Source organism: Ceratotherium simum, chromosome 16, assembly GCF_057802395.1.
Source record: "Ceratotherium simum simum isolate JZ-2026a chromosome 16, ASM5780239v1, whole genome shotgun sequence".
Taxonomy (NCBI): domain Eukaryota; kingdom Metazoa; phylum Chordata; class Mammalia; order Perissodactyla; family Rhinocerotidae; genus Ceratotherium; species Ceratotherium simum.
The window spans coordinates 23,822,144-23,843,245 of record NC_141915.1 but is presented as its reverse complement, the minus strand read 5'-3'; the positions used below and the strand labels follow the sequence as shown (position 1 = coordinate 23,843,245).

Here is a 21,102-nt window from a genome sequence, read left to right as displayed (position 1 = left end):
TTTTCAAAATCTCTTTATTTCTGCTTACTGTTTTGGGCTTTTCTTATTTATATTTTTAGATTTCTTATCTTGCTTTCTATTGTGCTGATTATCCCTGTGCATCTTGTAATCTAGCCTTTGCTTCTGAAGTTCTTTTGTGGTGTTCTTCCTCTCTTGATTGGGTTACTTTACATTCACATCCTCTTTTGGTGGGGCCGTGTCTTATCTGTGCTCCTTTACATCTGATTTGCGATATTCTTCTGGAGTTGCAGTTGCTTCATGATATTTTTTAAAAGTGCGTGTTAAAATGTTGTGTGGCAACCTTCCTCTGCTTCCTGGCCATATTGTTCTGGTGAGCCTTATTCTTTTGCTAATATTGCACAATATATTAAATCAATTTAGAAATTAGTCTTCAGATGAATGAATATCATAATGGTATTCTACTTGGAATAGTTGCCTTTCAAGATCACTCAAGTGAGTTATGTATCAGTCAGTAGAAAGGCAAATATTGCCTTTTGAACAGAATACTATATATTATATATATATCAATATAAAAACAACTAAGTAATTTAAATAAATGTTTACAGTGTTCCATTTTTCTAATGTAAATGTTTTCTCTTTCTAAAAATATCGTGGCTGAGAAAAAGGCACATCAGAGCCTGCTGGAACGGCTTCAGCTGTGGCCCGGTGCTGGAGCTGGCTGACACGGGCTCACAAGAGCCAGCTGTTCAATTCTCAGAGATGCTGGGAGCCTCAGGATGTCACAGCTTCAACAGGTAGCTTGAAATTGGCTGTGGTGGGACTACTCACCAGCTCTCAGATTAATCGTCCAATTCATATCATTCTTTGTTAAAATTAAAGAGCCACGAGTTCTTGAATTCCTTATAAAATAAAGAAATACAGTGCAGTTATATGTTTTATTGCTGTTCAAGTGTGGACAAAGAAGGAATTACCAACAATTCTCTTCTGGCTTACCAAAGAAAACTTATGTTATGTTTTAAAAAATTAAATGTCAATATAAATATAAATAGCAAGGCAATAAAAGAATTAATTAATAGGACCAATCAGAATTAGACTTTTAGAAGTTCTTTTCACAGAATATAGCAACAACTCTGAAGCCAGTCTTCTTACCAGGTTCCACTGTTAGGAATAATACTTTTACGATGCAGAATAGTCATTCCTTTTCTGAAACTGCAGGGACACAGGGAATACTTTATCAGTTCTTCTTAGATTGAGGTCTTTCTTTCAGTTAGAAAGTGTCAGAATATACAGATGTTTCTGCGCTCTGGAAGCCAGACAGAGCAGAAGATTGTTGAAAATGGCTGGCTCAGCTACCACTGGATTGATCCCAAATACAACGTTTCTTTCAAGGCCTAAAAATCGACCAGCAGGATGTGACTGGCCAAAATGGATGCATCATTGAGCTCAGACTCTTTCTTCTTCTTCATTGCTCTTAGAAACTTATCTTCATCTTTTTCCACTTCACTTACTTTGCTGAAAAGCACAGCAATATCCTTGGGGGAATAACCATTCCTCAAGAAAAACCAGCACTTCTCTGCTACCTGGACCACCATCTCCTCCAAGTCCGAGCACCTCAGAATCTCGAAGCTACCTGGAACGCCCTGAGCCCATTTAGCTTCATGGACCAACTCCAGACACCCTGGAGGGATGTTAGGTGGAGGTTTATCTTCTGACGTCCTGCATTGCGTTTTGTAGGTAGTTGGCTATTGGATCTGCATTGCGGACCACTCTGGTGAGCTCTTCTCTTGGAAACTGGGCTGAGAAACGGGGGAGGCCCTTGCAACTCAAGTGGCTGCTCTGAAAGTAGTCCAGAAAGATCCAGAGAATTCCTGGGCAGTCCTTTTCTCTCTGAGTGATGCTTTTTGCCTTCCTATACCAATCCCCATCTTCAGTGTGGAAATTCTGAGCTTCATCGATGATGATGTGTTGAATCTTTTCCAAGATATGCTTCATGAAAGTTTTCCGGGTCACTGCCTGGCAGATGCTTGTATTACTGTAAAAATTAAAATGACACACTCAGGTTTTCTTCAAATAAATAAAGGAGGGAAATGACTCTACCATGCTCCTTGGAACATGGGACTGTTGTCACAGATCATTTTACCACCAAACTCTCAAGGAACAAGGAGTGAGGGTTGTGTGGAGTGAATTCAGACTGTACCTCATTTGGCGACAGTGAGATGCCACTGCTTACCTGATGAAGTTCCTCAGAGGCTGGTTCTCACAAATGTAGAGAATTTCATCTGCTTCACAGTGAAACGTATTCCTGATCTTCTCCGTGATCTTCATGGCCATGATGGTCTTCCCTGAGCCAGGTAAGCCATGGATAAACAATTCTCTGTTCTTGCGGAGGTTTGTTGAGAAGATCTCATACTGTCGGGCTGTGAGCAGATTTAAAACCTCACAGCCAAGCTGGTCACTCAAGAAAGATCTGAAGCTGAGCAGCACAATCACAAGGGACTGCAGCAAGGCTTCCATTTGCTGGGTGTCTGCAAGGTTACGGGACCCGGGGTAATCGATGGAGGAGCCGGAACCCGCCAAGGACTCCGCATGGCTCTCAGGACTCAGGTGGAGGACCTTGGTCCTGACACACAGCTTCCCGGTGTAGCCGCCCCTGTTCACCAGCTTCTGCTTCACAGTGAAGGCGGTGCGGGTGCAGTAGAACTGCCGTCTGCGTCCTTCTCCCTGAGAATGGTGCAGAGAACGGGGGGCTGTCCTGTGCTATCAGCAGAGCATCGCAGATGACTCCCTGCTTCTCTTGCAAGTTCAGGTCCACAGCCCAGCTTCCAGAGAGGATCAAAATTCTCTGGGAGAAAGGACGCATTTGCTTCTCTATTAATTCCTCCAGACCTTCATGCTGTTTGGACAGCTCCTTCCAGAGGGATTCAGGAGTGTATTGCAGATGTCCTGGGGGCACTAGACATGGAAAGAATTATAAATTGGGGGCAAAATCACATTTATTTTTATTATTAAGTATAATTAATCACAATTAATTATTACATCTATACTTAATCATAATTAATTTTATTAATTATGATAAATTATAGCCTACTATATATTCTTTTGCAAATATTATTATGTTACAATAAAGGAAAAGAAAGCTTGAAAAATCTGGCACACTTCATCTAAACCTGTGTGCTTATTATGTTTATGATCTTTGAAGATTTCTTAACCTCTCTAAGATTCTGTTTCCTTATCTGTGAGATAAAAAACAAACAAAAAAGATACACCTCCTATGATGAGGAATAAATGTTATAACATGAAGTATCTGGCTCATTGTAGCTGCTTGAGAAATGTTTGTTCTGTTCCCCTCCATCTCTCAAAGTATCTGAATCTCAAAATGTCCCTGAACAGTCCCCGCCGATGGAGGTAGAAGGAGCCCTCCAAGAAGAAGATGCTGATAAATATTTGGAGAGAAGATGCAGCCACATGAAACCTTTTGTTAGCAGAGAACTCCCTGCAGTCCTGGACTGGGAGACCCTGAGGTTAGCCCCTGAGCTACCTCTCCTGAGGCAGAACTCTGACATCGTGCCCTTAGAGATCAATGTGAGATTCCATCCATCACAAGAGTCTTCCCTTTGTCGTGAGAGAGCAGGGAACAATGATGTGACATGAGAATAAAATTGCACTGTAGGGTTTTAAACTTATTTCGATGATCATTTGTTCCAAAGGGGGAAAAAAATGAAGAGATTGTCTTAATCATGTTGTAGTGGTGTCAGATCACAAACCAGAATCAGGATTTGTAATGGTAATTTCAAGTGAAATCACCCATATTTCACCGGTAATTTTTCATTATCCATTGTTGCTGTGCTTTCTCACTAGTACCAGGTGTCCGCACAACTTGATTATGCCTGTAACCTGGGTGATAGTGAGTAGGAGATGGCACCTGTTATGAGACACATCCAGATTTTAGAGATGTTAAAAGATGAGGGAAAACATTCATCTTAGAATGGACAAAATAGGGTAATATAAAGATATGCTCAAAATGGAGCTTTAGAAAGCAAAGGAAGTATAAAATAAGAAAACACATCATCTGTTGACTATACCAGGGAGTTTACACACACCTCCAGTCCTCACAATTCTGCGAGGAAATATACTTATTATTCTCTTTTTCATATGAGCAAATGAGAACTCAAACAGGTCAAGTGACTTGCCCGTGGTCACACCCTAGGAAATGGCAGAGCCAGCATCCAAACCCAGGTCTCAGACACCAGACCCTCCGTTGTTTCCACTCTACTGCACTGCCCTGCAAGCCACATAGACTAACCCTGCCTGATAAGTGAAGAAAGTCACCACAGCGCTTGATGTTCACAGCAAACGTGTTTTACCTCATCACTGAAGAGGTCTTATATGTCTTTAATTATATAATGGGACATGCTTCCTCAGGAAATTATGTGAAGGCAAGAAGTGTCCTTTTCATTTCTTTGATATTGCACATGACACTTAGCAAATTACAGGGGCCAGACTAGGTGTTCAATAAATGCCACCATTCCACGTGCACTAGAATAGTCACCACTCCCCATGTGACCTGGGGCCTCTGTGCCTTTGCATAGGTGTGCCCTGAGACTCTAATGCCCTCCTCCACTTATGTCACCTGACAAACTTCTCTCATTCTTCCCAGAACTCCCGTGTCTGTCCTTCTGTCCAGGACTCCCACAGAACTTTGTATCCATACTGGGCATTAATCTCACCATGGATCTAGTGAAATCTTTAGAAACAGAGCACTAGAGTGTCCAGAGCAGTTGTTTTCAAACTACAGGAAATCGGGTGAGGGCTCCTAATGGTTTGGGACACCAGGATGAAGATCATTAGGGCCTGGTTGAGTCTGACCTACACCCCGGGCTCTGACTGTCTCTAGTAGCAATAACTCCAGTCATAGACAAAATTTCTTTTTCAGACAGTCACTGCATTTCTTCCAAGAGAAACATTGACAGTGTTTAACCTGAAGCCAAATTATTGTCAATCAATGCTGATAATTAATGTGCTGAGGACATCCTTATTCTTAATATCTGGAGTCCAATTGCAAAACAAAAGCCAAACTTTTTGTTTACCACTGTTAGTGTCCACAATCTAAGAGCAGACTTTTAAAATGAAAATTGGCTTTAAGAAAAATAATTTTAATTAGCTAATACATTCCCATAGTCCAAATGCCAAAATGCTCCTACTCCTATTTGCTCCATTTCCTGCCTTCCCAACCCCATCCTCCTCCCCTACCACAGATACTTTTTTTTAGTTTCTTGCCTATTCTTCCAAAATTTCCTTATGGAAATATTTCCCCCTTTCGTACACAATAGGTAGCAAACTGTTCAACACTTGACTGTTTTTCACTTAACAATATATGTTGGAGATCTTTCCATATCAGCACATGAAGAACTTCCTTATCGGTGTTTTTTCCCCACACTTATATGACATGCCATTTTTTTTTATTTAACCAGTCCCCACTGATATGTGCTTGGGTTTTTGCCCCCAATCTTTTGCTATTACAATAATATTGCAATGAGTAATTGTACATTTGGTATGTGTACAGGTCTATATAAAGAATAAAGTCTCAGCAGTGGCATTCCCGGGTAAAAGGGTAAATGCATTTGTAATTCCGATAGCTATTGCCAAATTGTTCTCCAGTGGAGCTGAACCAATATGCAATCCCACTAATAATGTATAAGAAGGCCTGTTTCCCCACAACATAGCATATAAAAGATAATGTCAGATTTCTTTATTTTTTACAATCCAATAGATAGAAATGATATCTCATTTTAATTTGCATGTCTTTTATTTTGATTAATGTTAATCATCTTTTCAAATATTTGAAAGCCATTTGAATTTTATTTTCTGTGAATTCTCTTTGTTGATTTTTGTAAGCTGTTTTTTATCCCTATCAATTTCTGGAATCTCTTTATATATTAGAGACTTTGGCCCTTTGTTTGTGATATGAGTTGCATATACTTTCCCCAGTTGGGCAATGGCCCTTTGACTTTGTTCTTTATGGCTTTAGTGTTCATTTTCTTTATGCACTCATATATATCAGTCTCTACTTTCATGGCCTCTAGAATTCGAATCTTGGTTTTTTCTAATCCTCATGCCAAAATTATAAAGGCATCTAGCCATGCTTTCTTCTAGAACGCTTATGGCTTTAATTTTTTTAGTTTTAAAATTTTGATCCATTTAGAGGTTATGTTGGTCTATGGCATGAAGTGTGAATCCCTCTTTTTAAAAATAAATTGCCACCCAGTTATCCCAATAACTATTTATTGAAACATCCATTTTTTCTCTACTTACCTGAGAGTCAATTCCATCATAAACTAAATTCTCCCTTGTGTTTGCATGTTTCCAGACCTTCTATCCTGTGCCCTTGGTCTAACTATATGCCAATACAACTCTACTTTCATTTGAGGCTTTATAATGATTTAATATCTAGATGGCCCCTCGTGTTGCTCTTCTTTTTTAGTTTTTATTTCCTGGCTTTTCCTGCATGTTTATTTTTCCACTGGAACTTTAGAATAAGATTGTCTAGATTAAGTTATTCTCTTTTTTTTTAACTGATATCTCACTAAGTTTATAAAATAACATAGAATTGACAACCTTATGATGTTGACTCTTCATTTCAAGAACATGACGTGTTTCCATTTGATTCAGGTGTTCATCAGAGGTATTCAAAGTTAAATATTTTTTTAACCTTTTTCTGAGATTGGTTTATCCTAGATATGTTAACTTTTTGTTGCTATTGAAACTTGAGTATTTTCTTTCATTGTTATATTAGGATATGGAATTCTGCATATTAATTTTCACATATGCTTCTTATAATGCTATGTAATGTGATTATTTCTACTCATTCTTGATTCTTTTGTTTATAGTAGTTTTTCACTGATTCTCTTGAGTTTTCCAGAGGTATAGTCCTATCTTCTTTAATTTTTTTTTTGTGTGTGTGAGGAAGGTCAGCCCCGAGCTAACATCCATGCCAATCTTCTTCTTTTTGCAGAGGAAGACTGGCCCTGAGCTAACATCTGTGCCGATCTTCCTCCACTTTATGTGGGACGCCCCCACAGCATGGCCTGACGAGCAGTGCATCGGTGTGCCCCTGGAATCCGAACCCGGGGCTACCAGCAGCAGAGCGTGAGCACTTAACTGCTAAGCCATGGTGCCGGCCCCTATCTTCTTTAATTTTTATGCCTCTAAATTCTTTCTCTTATCTAATTGCATTGGCTAACTAATATTACACGGAAGTTGTAATAGTGCATGTGCTTGTTTTATTCCTGAGTTTAACAGAATCCCTCCAATATCTCCCAATTAACATGATAGTCTTTGAGGGATATACATAGATATAGATATACAGATATAACGTTAAAGAAGTATCTATGGGTTCCTAATGTATTGAAAGTTTTATAAAAATCAAGAATGTGTATTAAGTTTTTTCAAATGCCTTTTTTAGTGTATTAGCAATTACATAATTTTTCTGCATAGATATATAGAAATGATGAATTATAACAAAAACTCTCTTAATGTTGATCCATCCTTTCATTCCTGGAGTTCTATCTTGCATCCTCACTCATAAGTAAGACTAGTCTGAGTTTTCCTTTTTTTGTGCTATCTCTTTCAAGTTTTGCGATTACCATTACTCTTGCTTAAAAAATAACTTGGTAATTTTCATTCTTTTTCTATGGCTCTGGAACAATTTAAATAATGTTGGAAGTATCTATTCCTCAAATTTTTGGTACAATTCCTGGAAAATTGATTTTTTTACACAAGAATAATAGATTGTTGCTCTGAGCATACAGCCCAATATTTTGTTTAAGTTATAATTTATTCCAAGGTAATAAACTCTACTAAAATGGAGCTTACTGAGTTCAGAAAATAATTATCAATGCTTATGTTTACCTTAGGATCTAATCCTGTTTATTATAGACAGGTTTTTAAATGTAAATTTGATACGCAAATGAATGCAAAGACCTCAATTAGTTGAGGAAAAAAATGAAATCTTAAATTGGGCAGTCATTATCTATTAACTTAATGGTCCTTGATAGACATTCACACATATATAGGACATTTGTGTATCAAATTCTAATGTCAGATAAGCCATTGACTTGCTGCATAGACTTGAGCAGGTGGTTTTCCCTCTCTAGGAGTCTAGAAAGAGGCCAGCAATGGACTCCTAGGTAAAGCCTAACGCAGGGAGCGAGGGATGAGCACAGAAAACAGGCACTGTCCTTGGTGCTCATGATTCTGTGCTGAAAGAAGCACGATTGTTTCTTCTACACTCAAAACGTATTCAGAAATGTTCATAATTGATCTTCATTTTATTTTGTTTTGTGTTACATCTTGATATAAATCTTTACTCTTTTTTCATATTCATAATCACCACTCCTCTGGAAAATCTGGCAGGAGTGGGCAGTTTTTTGCTCCTGGTGCAGTGTGTGCTTCTACTTCGACTACATGAAAAGTTTCCAATCTGGATGAGCATCAGAATCATGTAAGTAGCTTGAGAAAAATGCGCATTGTGTGGTGCTGTCCCAAGATATTCTAATTTATTAAGTCTAGAGTGGGGACACAGCTATCTTTACTTTTTAAAATAATCAGAAATACTGATGATCAGTCCGATTTGAGAAGTACAAGACCAAAAGGTCTTGAAGGGCAATAATGTTCCTGGATTCTGTATGTGGTATTGCCTCAGCTGATGAGGTCACTGAGGGTTCATTTTTGGTGATAAACTATTTATCACCAATATGCTCGTAGCATTATCACCTCGTACACAAAGGTTTAAAGAGCATACTTCCAGGATTTTAAAAAACAAACATAACAGTTTATCTCCCTTTATCCTAACATAGAAACTGGCTGGTGTCAAGTAGGCAAACCATAGTTACTACCTGGAAATAAGAGTTGCTGGAGATCCTTCTTATGTTCCAGGCCTTTCCTGGCGTACACTGGTCTGCTAAGGGGAGGCCCACTGGACTGGCTCAGCTGAGATTTAAAGTCTTTGCACAGACATCGACGATATTGACAAAGAAAGAAAACTCATGTTATTCTGACGTGTTAGTTCATCTCTTCACCACTGAAGAGGCCTTATGAGTGGGTGTATCATATAACTGTCTAGGTGGTGTGACTTCAGAGATAATGGCAAGATAATGCCCAATTCACCTCATGTAGTCAGCTGTCTTTATTGCATATGAAGGTTGCCAAAATCCACCATTAAAGAGAAATTATTTGGAAGTTTGAACGTGCTTCTTATTCAATATAATTCTTCATTCTCTATGTCTGTATAGCATTTTGTTTGTATTTCTTTTATGATATGTAGCACATTCTTTTAGTACACATATCTCTGATGCATCTTATTTCTGTGGTGTAAATATTCTCACCAGGGGCAATTTCAAGCTACCAGTGTGATGTCACTAAATGCAGAGTTGGGGGGCAGGCCCGGTGGTGCAGTGGTTAAGTGTGCCTTCCCCGCTTCAGCGGCCCGGGGTTCGCTTGTTTGGATCCTGGTCGCGCACCCACACACCGCTTGTTAAGCCATGCTGTAGTGGCGTCCCATATAAAGTAGAGAAAGATGGGCACAGATGTTAGCCCAGGGCCAGTCTTCCTCAGCAAAAAAGAGGAGGATTGGCATTGGATGTTAGCTCAGGGCTGATCTTCCTCACACACACAAACACAAAAACTGCAGAGTTGGAAAGAAATGCACAGTAACACACCATTTTATAGTATTTCCATCATACGGATGCAATAGATATAAATAACCTCACAAGCATAGATAATAATAAAATGTAGTAAATAATTAGGAAGTGGTGAGTTTGTATTTATTACATTTGTGTTTAATATAATTTGTTTAATTGTAAGTTTATATAACAATTTTTTTTTTTGGTATATAACTTAATTTTTAACAATGACTGTGTTTAACAACTGGCTCACACAATTCCTGAAAATTTAATAAACGGCTCTGGAGCCAGGAAGAGCCAGTTCCACTACACCACTGCAAGGCAACGATTTCAAACAATTTGTTGTTCATCTTCTGATAAGGACAATTGCCTATTATAAGACACTTGATTTGGGCTTCTAATCACCCAACAAATTCTAACGCGTGGAGAGTAGGACGCTTGGAAATTAAAAAAAAAAAAAACAGAGTTTCGTGGGTGTGAGAAGTTCAAAGTCATGGGAAACAAAGGAAAATCTGTTTAATATGGAGGTGTCAAAGAGCTGGAAAGGACAGGGAGGGAGTTTTCTGCCTCTTACCTGGATCTGAGTCCATCATCATGTCTACCCATTCCTCAGTTGTCAGGCTGCAGACGTTCTTACCCTTCACCATCCATGAACTGGGAGCTTCTGAGAACACTGCACAACAGAATGGCTTCACTCTGATCACACAAGCATAGCCATACAGCTCTCCCCTGGCTAGCACATCCAAGATTCTGACTTTGAAATTTATCTGGCATTGGGATCGGCAAAAGTGGACACAAGGTAACTCGTATACTGCTTTTTTAATTTTCTCTGTCAAAGAGTCGGGTCAACACTTTCTTTAGCACATCGCAGAACTTGCTTACTCTTATCATCCACTCCAATGTTGGTCTATTGCATGAAATGTGAATCCATCTTTTTAAAAATAAATTGCCACCCAGTTATCCCAATATCTCTTTACTGAAACATCCATTTTTTCTCTACTTACCTGAGAGTCAATTCCATCATAAACTAAATTCTCCCTTGTGTTTGCATCTATTTCCAGACCTTCTATTCTTGCCCTTGGTCTAATTATGTGCCAATAAACTCTACTTTCATTTGGGGCTTTATAATGATTTAATATCTAGATGGCCCCTCGTGTTGCTCTTCTTTTTTAGTTTTTATTTCCTGGCTCTTCCTGCATGTTTATTTTTCCACTGGAACTTTCGAATAAGATTGTCTAGATTAAGTTATTCTTATCAATTCCATAAGCAAAAGATAGACATTTTTCCACACGTTGCTTTGCTCATGATACAGTGTATCTTAAAGGTGGGCCCACATCGGGGGCCAGCCCCATGGGGTAGCGGTCAAGTTTGCGCATTCCACTTCGGCGGCCCTGGGTTCACCTCTAGGTCCGGGTGCGGACCTACTCACGGCTCATCAAGCCATGCTGGGGTGGCTTCCCACATAGAAGAGCTACAACTCTACAACTATGATATACAACTATGTACTGGGGCTCTGGGGGGGCGGTGGAGAAAAATAGTAAGCTTGGCAACAGGTGTTAGCTCAGGGCCACTCTTCCACACACACACACACACAAAAAGATGATCCCACATGAACACATATAGAGATCTCTCTTTTTTTATGGCTTCATAGTATTACAACGTGTTGCTATGCCCTGAGTTAATCAATTCGAGACTTCCTGGTGGGTACTTACTATTTTGCAGTCTTCTGCTATTAGAAATAAAGTGAAATTCAATTAGCTTGCCGAAGTCATTTCATACATGTTCGAGCATATATGTTGAATAAATTCCTAAAAGAGGAATTGCTAGGTAAAGGGATGTGTGCATTTAAAATTTTGATAGCTACTGCCAGATTGTTCTCGATAAGAGTTGTACTATTTTACGGCAATGTATGAAAGTGCTTTTCCCCTGCCAAAGAGCAAAATCATTAAGATTAAACTTAATCTAATTGTCAACCTAATAAGTGAAAAAGAGCGATGTCTTGTTGTAGTTTTTAATTGATACTTCTATATCATGACTAAAGTTTCCATATTCTTAGGAACTATTTTAAATTCCTTTTCTGTGTTCTTCTGCCTGTTCACATCCTTTGCCTGTTTTTCTTTTGGAATCTTAGAATTTTTCTCTTTGATTTATCAAAACTTTTTAAAAAATGAGGAGTTAACTATTTGTCTATGATTTTTGTTGCAAATATTTTTGCAGTGTGTTGTTTTTCTCTTGATCTTTTTAGGGTGTATTTGCTACAAAGATAATTTGCTTAAAATAATCAATATTTTCTCTCATGGTTTCCGAGTGGGGGCCATCTTTAGGCCTTCCTTATGCTGGGATTATAAAAATAAATGTCCTACGTTTTCTCCATATACTTCCTTGACTCCATATTTTTACATTTAAGTATTGGATCTACTTGGAATTTATTTTGGTATCAAATGTGGTGTATGGCCCAAGCTTAATATTTTTTTTCAGATAGGCACCCAAGTCATTCAACACCATTTATTGAATAATCCATATTTTCCCAACCAATCTGAATGCAACCTTTAACATAGGCTACATTCCCACGTATATTGGAACTTATTTTTGGACATTACTGTCTGTCCCATTGACCTGCCACACAGTAGAACCACATTATTTTAATTATTGTAGCTTTATAATGTTTTAATATATGGTAATGCTAATTACCCTCAGGTTTCATCCTTTTTAGATTTTTCTGGAAATTCTTGCTTTTTATTTTTCAGTGAACTTTAAAATCATTGTGACGCTTTGGGGAAAGATTGTTGGTATTATTGGGATTACATTGAATTTGTAGATTAACTTAGTGAAACTGGATTTTTAATGATTTTTAAGTCTTCTTATCCAAAAACACAGTCTGCTATTTATCTCTTCAAGTTCTCTTTTGTGTTCTTCAGTTTCACTTCTTAATTCTATTCATACAGAGCTTGTACATTTCTTGTTCACTTATTCTTAATTATCTTTTTTGTTGGAATTACAAATAAAGGGCTTTTATTTCATTATATCTTCTAAGTAGATGTAGTTTGCCTATAGAAAGGCTATGGAATTATCTGGCAACTGGAAAATAATACACATAGATTAACCTTATGTTCTACTGATTTATTTGTCCACTTTTCTTTCTCGAAACCACTACATTCTCCTCAGTTCATTTTTCTCTCACCGGGGTACATTATTCAGTTATTCTTTCAGGAATGGGCTATGGTTGATAAAAAAAAAATTGCAAGTCGTTGCAAGTCTGAAAATGTATTTATTTTTCCCTCAACCTTGAACGATAGTTTGGGGAGAGGAGTCTAGATGCGAAGTTGTTCCCACCGCAGTTTGAACATACTGCCCACATGCTTCTTGCACCCACCCTTGCTGATGAAACAGTTACTGCCGAATTCATCCTTCTTCTTGTAGATTAGCTAAACTTTTTTCTCTTTAGGATTAAAGAAATCTTTAATGTTCTGAATCATGACTATAATGTGTTACATGTTTGACTTATATATTCTGCCCACTATTCAGGAACTCTTTTAGTCTAAGGAGGTTTGGCGGTGGTGATTTTGCCCCTCGGGGGGACATTGGGCAACGTCTGAAGACATTTTTGCTTGTCACAACTGGGGAGGAGAGGCTTTACTGCTAAACATCCAGGAAAGCCCCTCACAACAAAGAATTATCCTGCGCAATCTGCCAATAGTGCTAACACTGAGACAGGCTGAGGTGTGGGTATTTTAGTTCTAGGCCTTGGTCCGGCCAAGTGGGGGCCGAATAGACTTGGCCTCAGCTTCAGGGCAACAATTTCTGCCTGGGGGATTCACTCCTGGCTTTGCAACAATGGTTGTCCTGGCCTTGTGGTAGTGGCAGCCTCTGTTTATTACTGTGGTTTAGCCTACTCTTTTCTACTCATGCAAATGCCTCATAGTTTTTAATCCCTGAAGAGGTGCTTTTCTTGTTTTTGAATATGACTATATATATAGTAATGTTCTAAAATATCTTTTCATTATTTCTCTGAATTTTGTTTTGAAAGAGAGATTTCACAGGTGACCTTCAAGGTCTTTATACAAAGGCATAAAGTCAATAAAATCAATTCTAGCAATACTGAAAGAAAAAAGCGAGCAACAAGTCACCCATAATCCCAGCAACCAGAAACATTCAAGGTTAACATATTCCAGAGAACTGTTGTTTAATATATCAGATAAAATATAAGAAAAGCTAGACAGAATTAAATATATTAAGTAGAATGATATTATACATACTATTTTGAAATTATTTTTACATTTATTTTGCTTGAACTTAACTGAAGGAAAAGCAACTACTAAAATTGAAGAGATGAACTATTGAATATATTTCGTTAACTCAAGAACTTTTAGTTACCAAAAGATTTATCCTATATTAAAATAACTAAATTGCAAAAAGCATTAAAATGTTTGGGATCATTTTTAAAGTTATTTGGAAATCTGTATTAGCATTGATCACTCCTTGCCATGAAAGATGACATTAGCATTCAAACTTCCTCACTCCCTAAATTTTGTGATTTACTGTAAAGGGCATCTGTTGTTTTGACCTACTGATCATCCTCTCCCTCTACTTTAGTAACTGATACTCTTTCGAGGAACTAATCTTTCCACTTTACATCAAGCCTTTTGGGGATTTTCAACCAAGGGCCTTCCTGGAGCCAGCTGGGCACACACAGCTCTCTCACAGAAATCTGACCTTCACAAGCCAAGTGAGGAAAATGAGTGGAGCCAGTTCACACCCACCATCCAGACCCTTGGAGCTTCCGAGGCCCCTCACTTCTCCAAGGCCTATTCAGTCAGCTTGTCTTTTGATGCTGTGAGTGGTCCCCCTTACGATTCCAATAAATTCTTTTTTTGTTGTTTGTTTAAATCATCCAGATTCTGCTACTGCTGACTGAAAAAAAAGTCTATCTGATGTAAAAGTATTTTTACTTTGTCAAGGTTCATAATATTCTTTTCTGTAATCATAATTCCTATATAGCTTAATTATATACATATAAACAGGTTTCAAGTCCAATTACCACTATCCTTTATTTTCACATATTGCCTGCTTAGCTGGATTTCCTCACTGAGTAATTTTTCTTCAAGAATGATTAATGGGTCCTGTGTTCATAGAATTCTTTTATGTCCAAAAATATCTGTGAGTTGCCTTTGTACTAGAACAATATTTTGGCTAGGTCAAATTTAATATTTCTAAGTCAAAACTTCTCTCCCTAAGAACTATATACTTATTGCTTCATTGTCTTCTTAGATGCTTGTGGTCGAGATGGAGTAATAGGGACCACATTTACCCTCTCTTCTGAAACAACTGCAAAATCAGACAGAATATGTGAAACAACAGGTCTTAAGACATTGTAAACCAGTCAATGAAGGAATGTGATCGCTGAAATCGGGGAAACTTATGAGGTGATCTCTATCATTGCCTCCAGCTTACTGCCTATAGAAAGTTTCTAGGCAGCGTTTCAGGGACGGAAAACTCAGATACAGTTTGGAAGTCTCCATGAGGTGAATAGACAGAGTTGACTGTAGGGAGACCAAGGAAACTAGAGTTTGTAGGGAAGAATACCAAAGAAGAGAGAGCTTCACAGAGAGAAAATTCTAAAATCTGCAAAGCACTCCCTTTGAGTACTCAACTGAGAGCTTATCAGCTCATGGCTGCGAGGAAACACTTGAGGATGGAGAAAGACTCACCCAAAAGTATTAGAGGGAACAATCCTTGGAGCTCACATAGTGCTGGAAATAGTATGGTCCCACCAACCAGGGTGAAAAACATCAACAATAACAAGGCATTAGGTAGAGTACTCAGAAGAATTTTGCCTCAGGAGGTGCAAAAAGTTAATCCTAGACTAAATTCTGCCCTGGTCCTGTATAAAAAAGCTTGAAAACAAGATCCAAAAGGATCAAACTATTTCCCAGTAACTGAACTGTGCCTCAAAACAAAGCTCAAAAGTACTTAGAAGAATACAAAAACATTCAACATCCAACATGGTAAAACTCACAATGTCTGGCATCTAATAAAAAATTACCAGGTATGCAAAGAAGCTGGAAAATACCAACCATAAAGGGAAAAAATTATTTGAAATTGATTCAGAATTAACACAGATAATATAATTGATAGCCCACAATATTAATATAGACATTATACCAGTGTTCCATATGTTCAAAAATCTAAAAGAAAGATTGAATATGTTAAATAGGAACATGGAAAATATTTTTAAAAGGATCCAAATCAAGCTTCTAGGGAAAGTCTAGAAGATGAAAAAATGTCTGAGATGAAAAATACACCAAACAGAATTAATGGCATATTAGACATTGCATGCAGAAGAAAAGATTATTGAACTTGAAGACCTAGCAACAGAAACAACCTGATATAAAACACAAAGAAAAAAACTTAAAGCACAGAGAACCAGTGAGTTGTGGAACAAAGTCAAGTGGCCTAATATGCTTATAATTGGAGTACCTGAGGAGAGGAAGGAATATAGAAAATATATTGGAAGAAATAATGGCTGAAAAATTTCCAAATTTGATGAAAACTGTCAACCCATAGATCCAAGGAGCTCTCAACAAACCTCAAGCACAAGAAATTTTTTTAATTACTGAAAATCACCATAATTAAGTTGCTTAAACCAGTAGTAAAGAAAAAATCTTAAAAGCAGTCAGAGAAAAATGACACACTAAGTACAGAGGAACAAAAATAAGAATGACAGCAGATTTATCATTGGAAACGATGCAAGATAGAAGACAATGAAGCAAAATATTTAAATTACTGAAAGACAAAACTACCAACCTAGGTCTCTACCCAGCAAAACTATCTTTCAAAAACAGGAGTGAAATGAAGACTTTTTTCATGATTTCATATTTTCAAAATCTGAATGACTTCATCAGCAGCAGACCTACACTATAAGAAACGTTAAAGAAATTCCTTTGAACTGAAGGAAAATGAGGCAAGATGGAAATCTAGATTCACACAAAGGAATAAAAACCACCAGAAATGGTAACTGCATATGTAAGTGTAAAGAAATCTTTTTCATATTATGTAAACCTCTTTAAAAGATAATATCAACATATTATGGGATTTATATAGAAGTAAAACGTATCTCAACAATAGCACAAAGTCTTGAAAAGGAGAAATGGAAGAATACTGTTGTAAATACTTTATACAATACAGGAAATAGTATAATATCACTTGAAGGTAGACTGTGATAAGGTCAAAGATATATACTGTAAACCCTAGAGCTACCACTAAAATAACAAAACCAAGAGTTATAACTAATAAACCAGTAAAGGAGATAAAATGTAATCATTAGAAAATACACAATTAAGGGGCCAGCCTGGTGGCACGGCAGTTAAGTTCGCATGCTTCCCTTCAGTGGTGGCCCAGGATTCACCAGTTCGGATCTGGGCATGGACCTATGCACCGCTTATCAAGCCATGCTGAGGTGTCCCACATAGAGCAACTAGATGGATGTACAACTATGACATAAAACTATCTACTGGGGCTTTGGAGAGATAAAAAGGGAACAAAGAGGATTGGCAACAGATGTTAGCTCAGGGCAAATCTTCCTCAAAAAAAAATGCACAATTAAGTCAAAAGGATGCAGAAAAAGAGGAAAAAAGGAAACAAAGAATATAGATGAGAAAATAGAAAAAATTTGCAATAGGGTAGATTAAAACCCAAAGATAACAATAATCCCACTAAAAATAAATGGTTTAGAAAGTGGGTGAAGGAAACAGGGGATCCTTCTGTACTACTCTCTACTACCTTTGCAACTTCCTATGAATCTCTAAGTATTTCAAAATAAAACATTTAAAATGAAATAAACACCTCAATTAAAGGGCAGAAATTGTCAAGTTGGATTAAAAAGCAACTGAATGAAAATAAAAATGCAACACATCCATTGTCTTCCTGTATTGAATATTTCTCTGGAGAAATCAGAAGCTGGCATGATCCTTCACACAGATAGTTAGATTTTTCTGCTTGGATTGTTTAGAATTCTTTCAATCTGAGGATTTATTTTAGGAAAAATTTCCTATATTATATCTTAGAATTTTTTCCTGTGCCATTTATTTAGTTCTGTACTTCATATCCATTCTTAGTGGATCATTTTACTCCAGATATATCTTCTTTATAATTACCTTAATATTTGTCTTATTTCTCTCCGTTTATGTGACTATCTTAAGGCTTCCTATATGGCACAAATTGACTTTTCAATTTCTTGTTGTTTCTAACTTACTTTTCCTCTGTAATGTTTCACAATCCGTTTCCTTAGCAATACCCCTATTCAACTCTTTTCGCTGCTTTATCATTTTGTCTTTCAACTCTTGTTTTATTGAATTTATGGACTTCTCAAATTCTTCTATAGCATGAGACACTTGTGGGAGTTTACTTTTGTCCCTGGAGTTATACTTCCTTTCAGGGTAGGCTCTTCATCTGGCTCATAGCATGTTTCTTTTTCACATTTTTCCCTATAGTCTTTGTGTCTGGTTATCGTGCCACTTATCTTTCTAACGCTTAATAAGAGCAGCTCAGTATAGTCTTTCCATGTACTTTAAGATGGTACGAAAGGACTCTCTTTGACAACTTTCTTTTATAAAGTAGAACTTGTTTGTCTTCCTCTCCAGTGTATAGGTAGAGGTCTGGGTGGAATCTTTCATGTACTTTTCTGTAGCCTGATCTGATCTTGTGTTATATGAGGCCCTCACTGTTAGCCTGGCTTGTACTCTTGATAGTTGCCTATGAGATTCCATTAACTCCACTATACCAAGGGGCTCTTCCCTATTCCTGTGTGCTTTTCCTCCTTCATTGTAGTCACATGAAACCCTAAAAAACACTTCCTATCCCTATAGAGAGTCCTCAAGGACAGTCAGGGACTTCTACTCTTGAGGGTCTCCTTGTGTTTCCCTGGGCCACCTACTCAATGCCTCAGCTGCCACTCTTGAAATTGGTCATATTAATGAGAATTCTGGTTTTCTTTCTTTCATGTACCCTCTTTATTCAGTACTGCTTTGGGCAGGTGAGATAGTAGCTATGACTTTATATTAATCTTTTTTATTCTATTTTTTATGTCAATATACAGCTATCAGATGTTTATGGCATGAGGTTGAGCTCCATTCTTTGCTTCTCTCTAGCTGGTAAACTTTTGGCTGTAGTTTTACTAATTTTGCTTATTCTTTTAGGTGTTGGTAAAGGGAGAGTCTATGATCTGAATTTTTTCAGCTCTTTATTGAGAATTGCCAATTTTTATATTAATCATTTTATTTTAAATATCTCTCTCTATACTATCCTAGAGTAAGTGATTTGCAATATATTTCAAGTTAGTTATAAATCATTTCACAATAGATTAATTCCATGCTTTCGCATGGGCATGTCTTAAAATTTTAGAAGTTCTAATATTGTAACCAGCTGCCAAAAATAATCAATTCTAGCTTCAAGTTCATACTCCTTACAATGAGATTTAAATTTCTCTATTCTTAGGAAATAGTAGAGTCTTTCTGTATTCAATAGAGAATTAACTCTCTGAATTTTTTAGTTTCTGTCCCTCAGAAAAGAGAGATTTGTTTGGCTTGAAATATTGGGAGAATTTCTGAGAGACCTATGGCACACAAGCAGTTTGCACTTCTGCAGCAATAGCCTTTGAGAGACTCCTTGAAATCCTGAAGACTCAGCAGAACAAAGATACTGGATTTACTTTATCATTTCATTGCTTATTAAATTAAACAAAAAATAAAATGTAACCTTTGAGTCCAGTAATTCATCCTCTTGAAGACCCTTTCATTTTAAAATTAATGAATAAAACACAATATGTCTCCCTGGGGAACTGTGGCCATCTTACCTTTGTGTAGTAACCTAAGATTCTCCACAGGAACACTATTAAAGCAGAGCTAAAGAGCTGAGATGCCAAATAACCAAAAGGCACACACAAAGTATTTTAAAACATAGTGATCAAAAATACTAATGCCATTAAAAGAAAGAACATGGAAAATAATGAAGTAATGTAATGTGGTCTTCCAAAAAATTATAACTTGCACCTTCTGATCTTACATTTTGAAACATATCACAACCACTCTTGGCCCATAAAAGGCCAGGAACGCTACCCTTCTCCATCCTTCATACTCTCCCAGGACATCGCACTCAAGCATTTTTGCACCACAGCTGTGTTAAACTAATGAAAATATCTGAGTCTGCCTGGCACTCTTGGCTCAAAGATCTTCTCGTGAATTCTTCCCTCACGGAGGCTTCCCTGACTGCCCTGAATAACCCCTCCCTCTACCTACCTACCTACCTACTCATGCACGTGCGCGCGCGCGCGCGCGCACACACACACACGCACAATCTCTGCAACTCAGCGCCTCTAATTAGTACTATGATGTCTCATTACTATCTAAAATTCCTTCTATCTGTTTACTTGTCTGTGATCTGCCTCTGCTCCAAAGAAGGAATCTTGTCTGTCTCGTTTGCTATCCCCAACCCCCAGCACCTAGAAGAGTATGTGGCTCACAATGAGTGCTCATTAAACGTTTGATGATTAAATGTTTAGATCCAATAGTTTCACAGTTAACTAGAGATGAGAGCTACCTAATTGTTTCTTAGACCGGGATCTTCTTGTCAGATAGAAACTTTCAGAATATACAGATGTTTCTTTGCCCTGGAAGCTAGACAGAGCAGAAGATTGTGGGAAACAGCTGGCTCAGCTGCCACTGGATTGACGCCAAACACGATGTTTCTTTCCAGGCCCGAAAATCGACGGACACTGTCTAACACGATGTGATTGCCCTCCATATCTGTCGCGTCCTTGATCCGTACTAACAGATCATTTCCCTCATCGAGCTGAGACATTCTTCTCCTCCTCATTGCTCTTAGAAGCTTCTCTTTATATATTTCCACTTCACTTGCTTTGCTGAAAAGCACAGCAATATCCTTGGGGGAATAAGCATTCCTCAAGAGAAACTGGCACCTCTCTGCTAGCTGGACCACCATCTCCTCCAAGTCCGAGCACTCCACAATCTGGAAATTGCCTGGGACACCCTGAACCCATTTAGCTTCATGGACCATCTCCAGGCATGCAGGGGGGATGTTAGGTGGAGGATTTTCTGTGACCTCCTGCATTACTTTTTGTAGGTAGTTGGCTATTGGATCTGCATTGCGGACCACTCTGGTGAGCTCTTCTTTTGGATCCTGGTCTAAGAAATGGGGGAGGCCGTTGCAACTCAAGTGGCTGGTCTGAAAGTAGTCCAGAAAGATCCAGAGAATTCCTCGGTTACCGTTTTCTCTCCGAGTGATGGTTCTTGCCTTCTCATACCAGTCCCCATCTTCAGTGCGGAAATTCTGAGCTTCATCGATGATGATGTGTTGAGTCCTTTCAAAGTTATTTTTCATGAAGGTTTTCCGGGTCACTGCCTGGCAGATATTTTTCTTGCTGAAAATGTAAGAAATATAGTCAAGT

At 37.9% G+C, this 21,102-nt stretch overlaps 1 protein-coding gene and 1 pseudogene across 2 annotated transcripts in view; both read right to left on the bottom strand.

Annotated features, from left to right (window-relative positions):
* Nucleotides 1-321: 321 nt before the first annotated feature.
* LOC147914950 (schlafen family member 13-like) lies at nt 322-10,237 on the bottom strand (annotated as a pseudogene). Its single transcript, XR_015554798.1, has 4 exons — nt 10,216-10,237; nt 8,856-8,963; nt 2,192-2,913; nt 322-1,993 (listed from the first exon to the last, which is right to left on the bottom strand). The product of XR_015554798.1 is annotated as a schlafen family member 13-like (transcript).
* Nucleotides 10,238-12,286: 2,049 nt separating this feature from the next.
* LOC101392491 (schlafen family member 5) overlaps nt 12,287-21,102 on the bottom strand; it is a 33,064-nt gene continuing 24,248 nt past the window's right edge. The window contains exon 5 of the mRNA XM_087440815.1: nt 12,287-21,075. Within this exon, the coding sequence (XP_087296941.1) occupies nt 20,265-21,075 (811 nt within the window). The 3' untranslated portion in view covers nt 12,287-20,264. The remainder of the gene's footprint in view (nt 21,076-21,102) is intronic.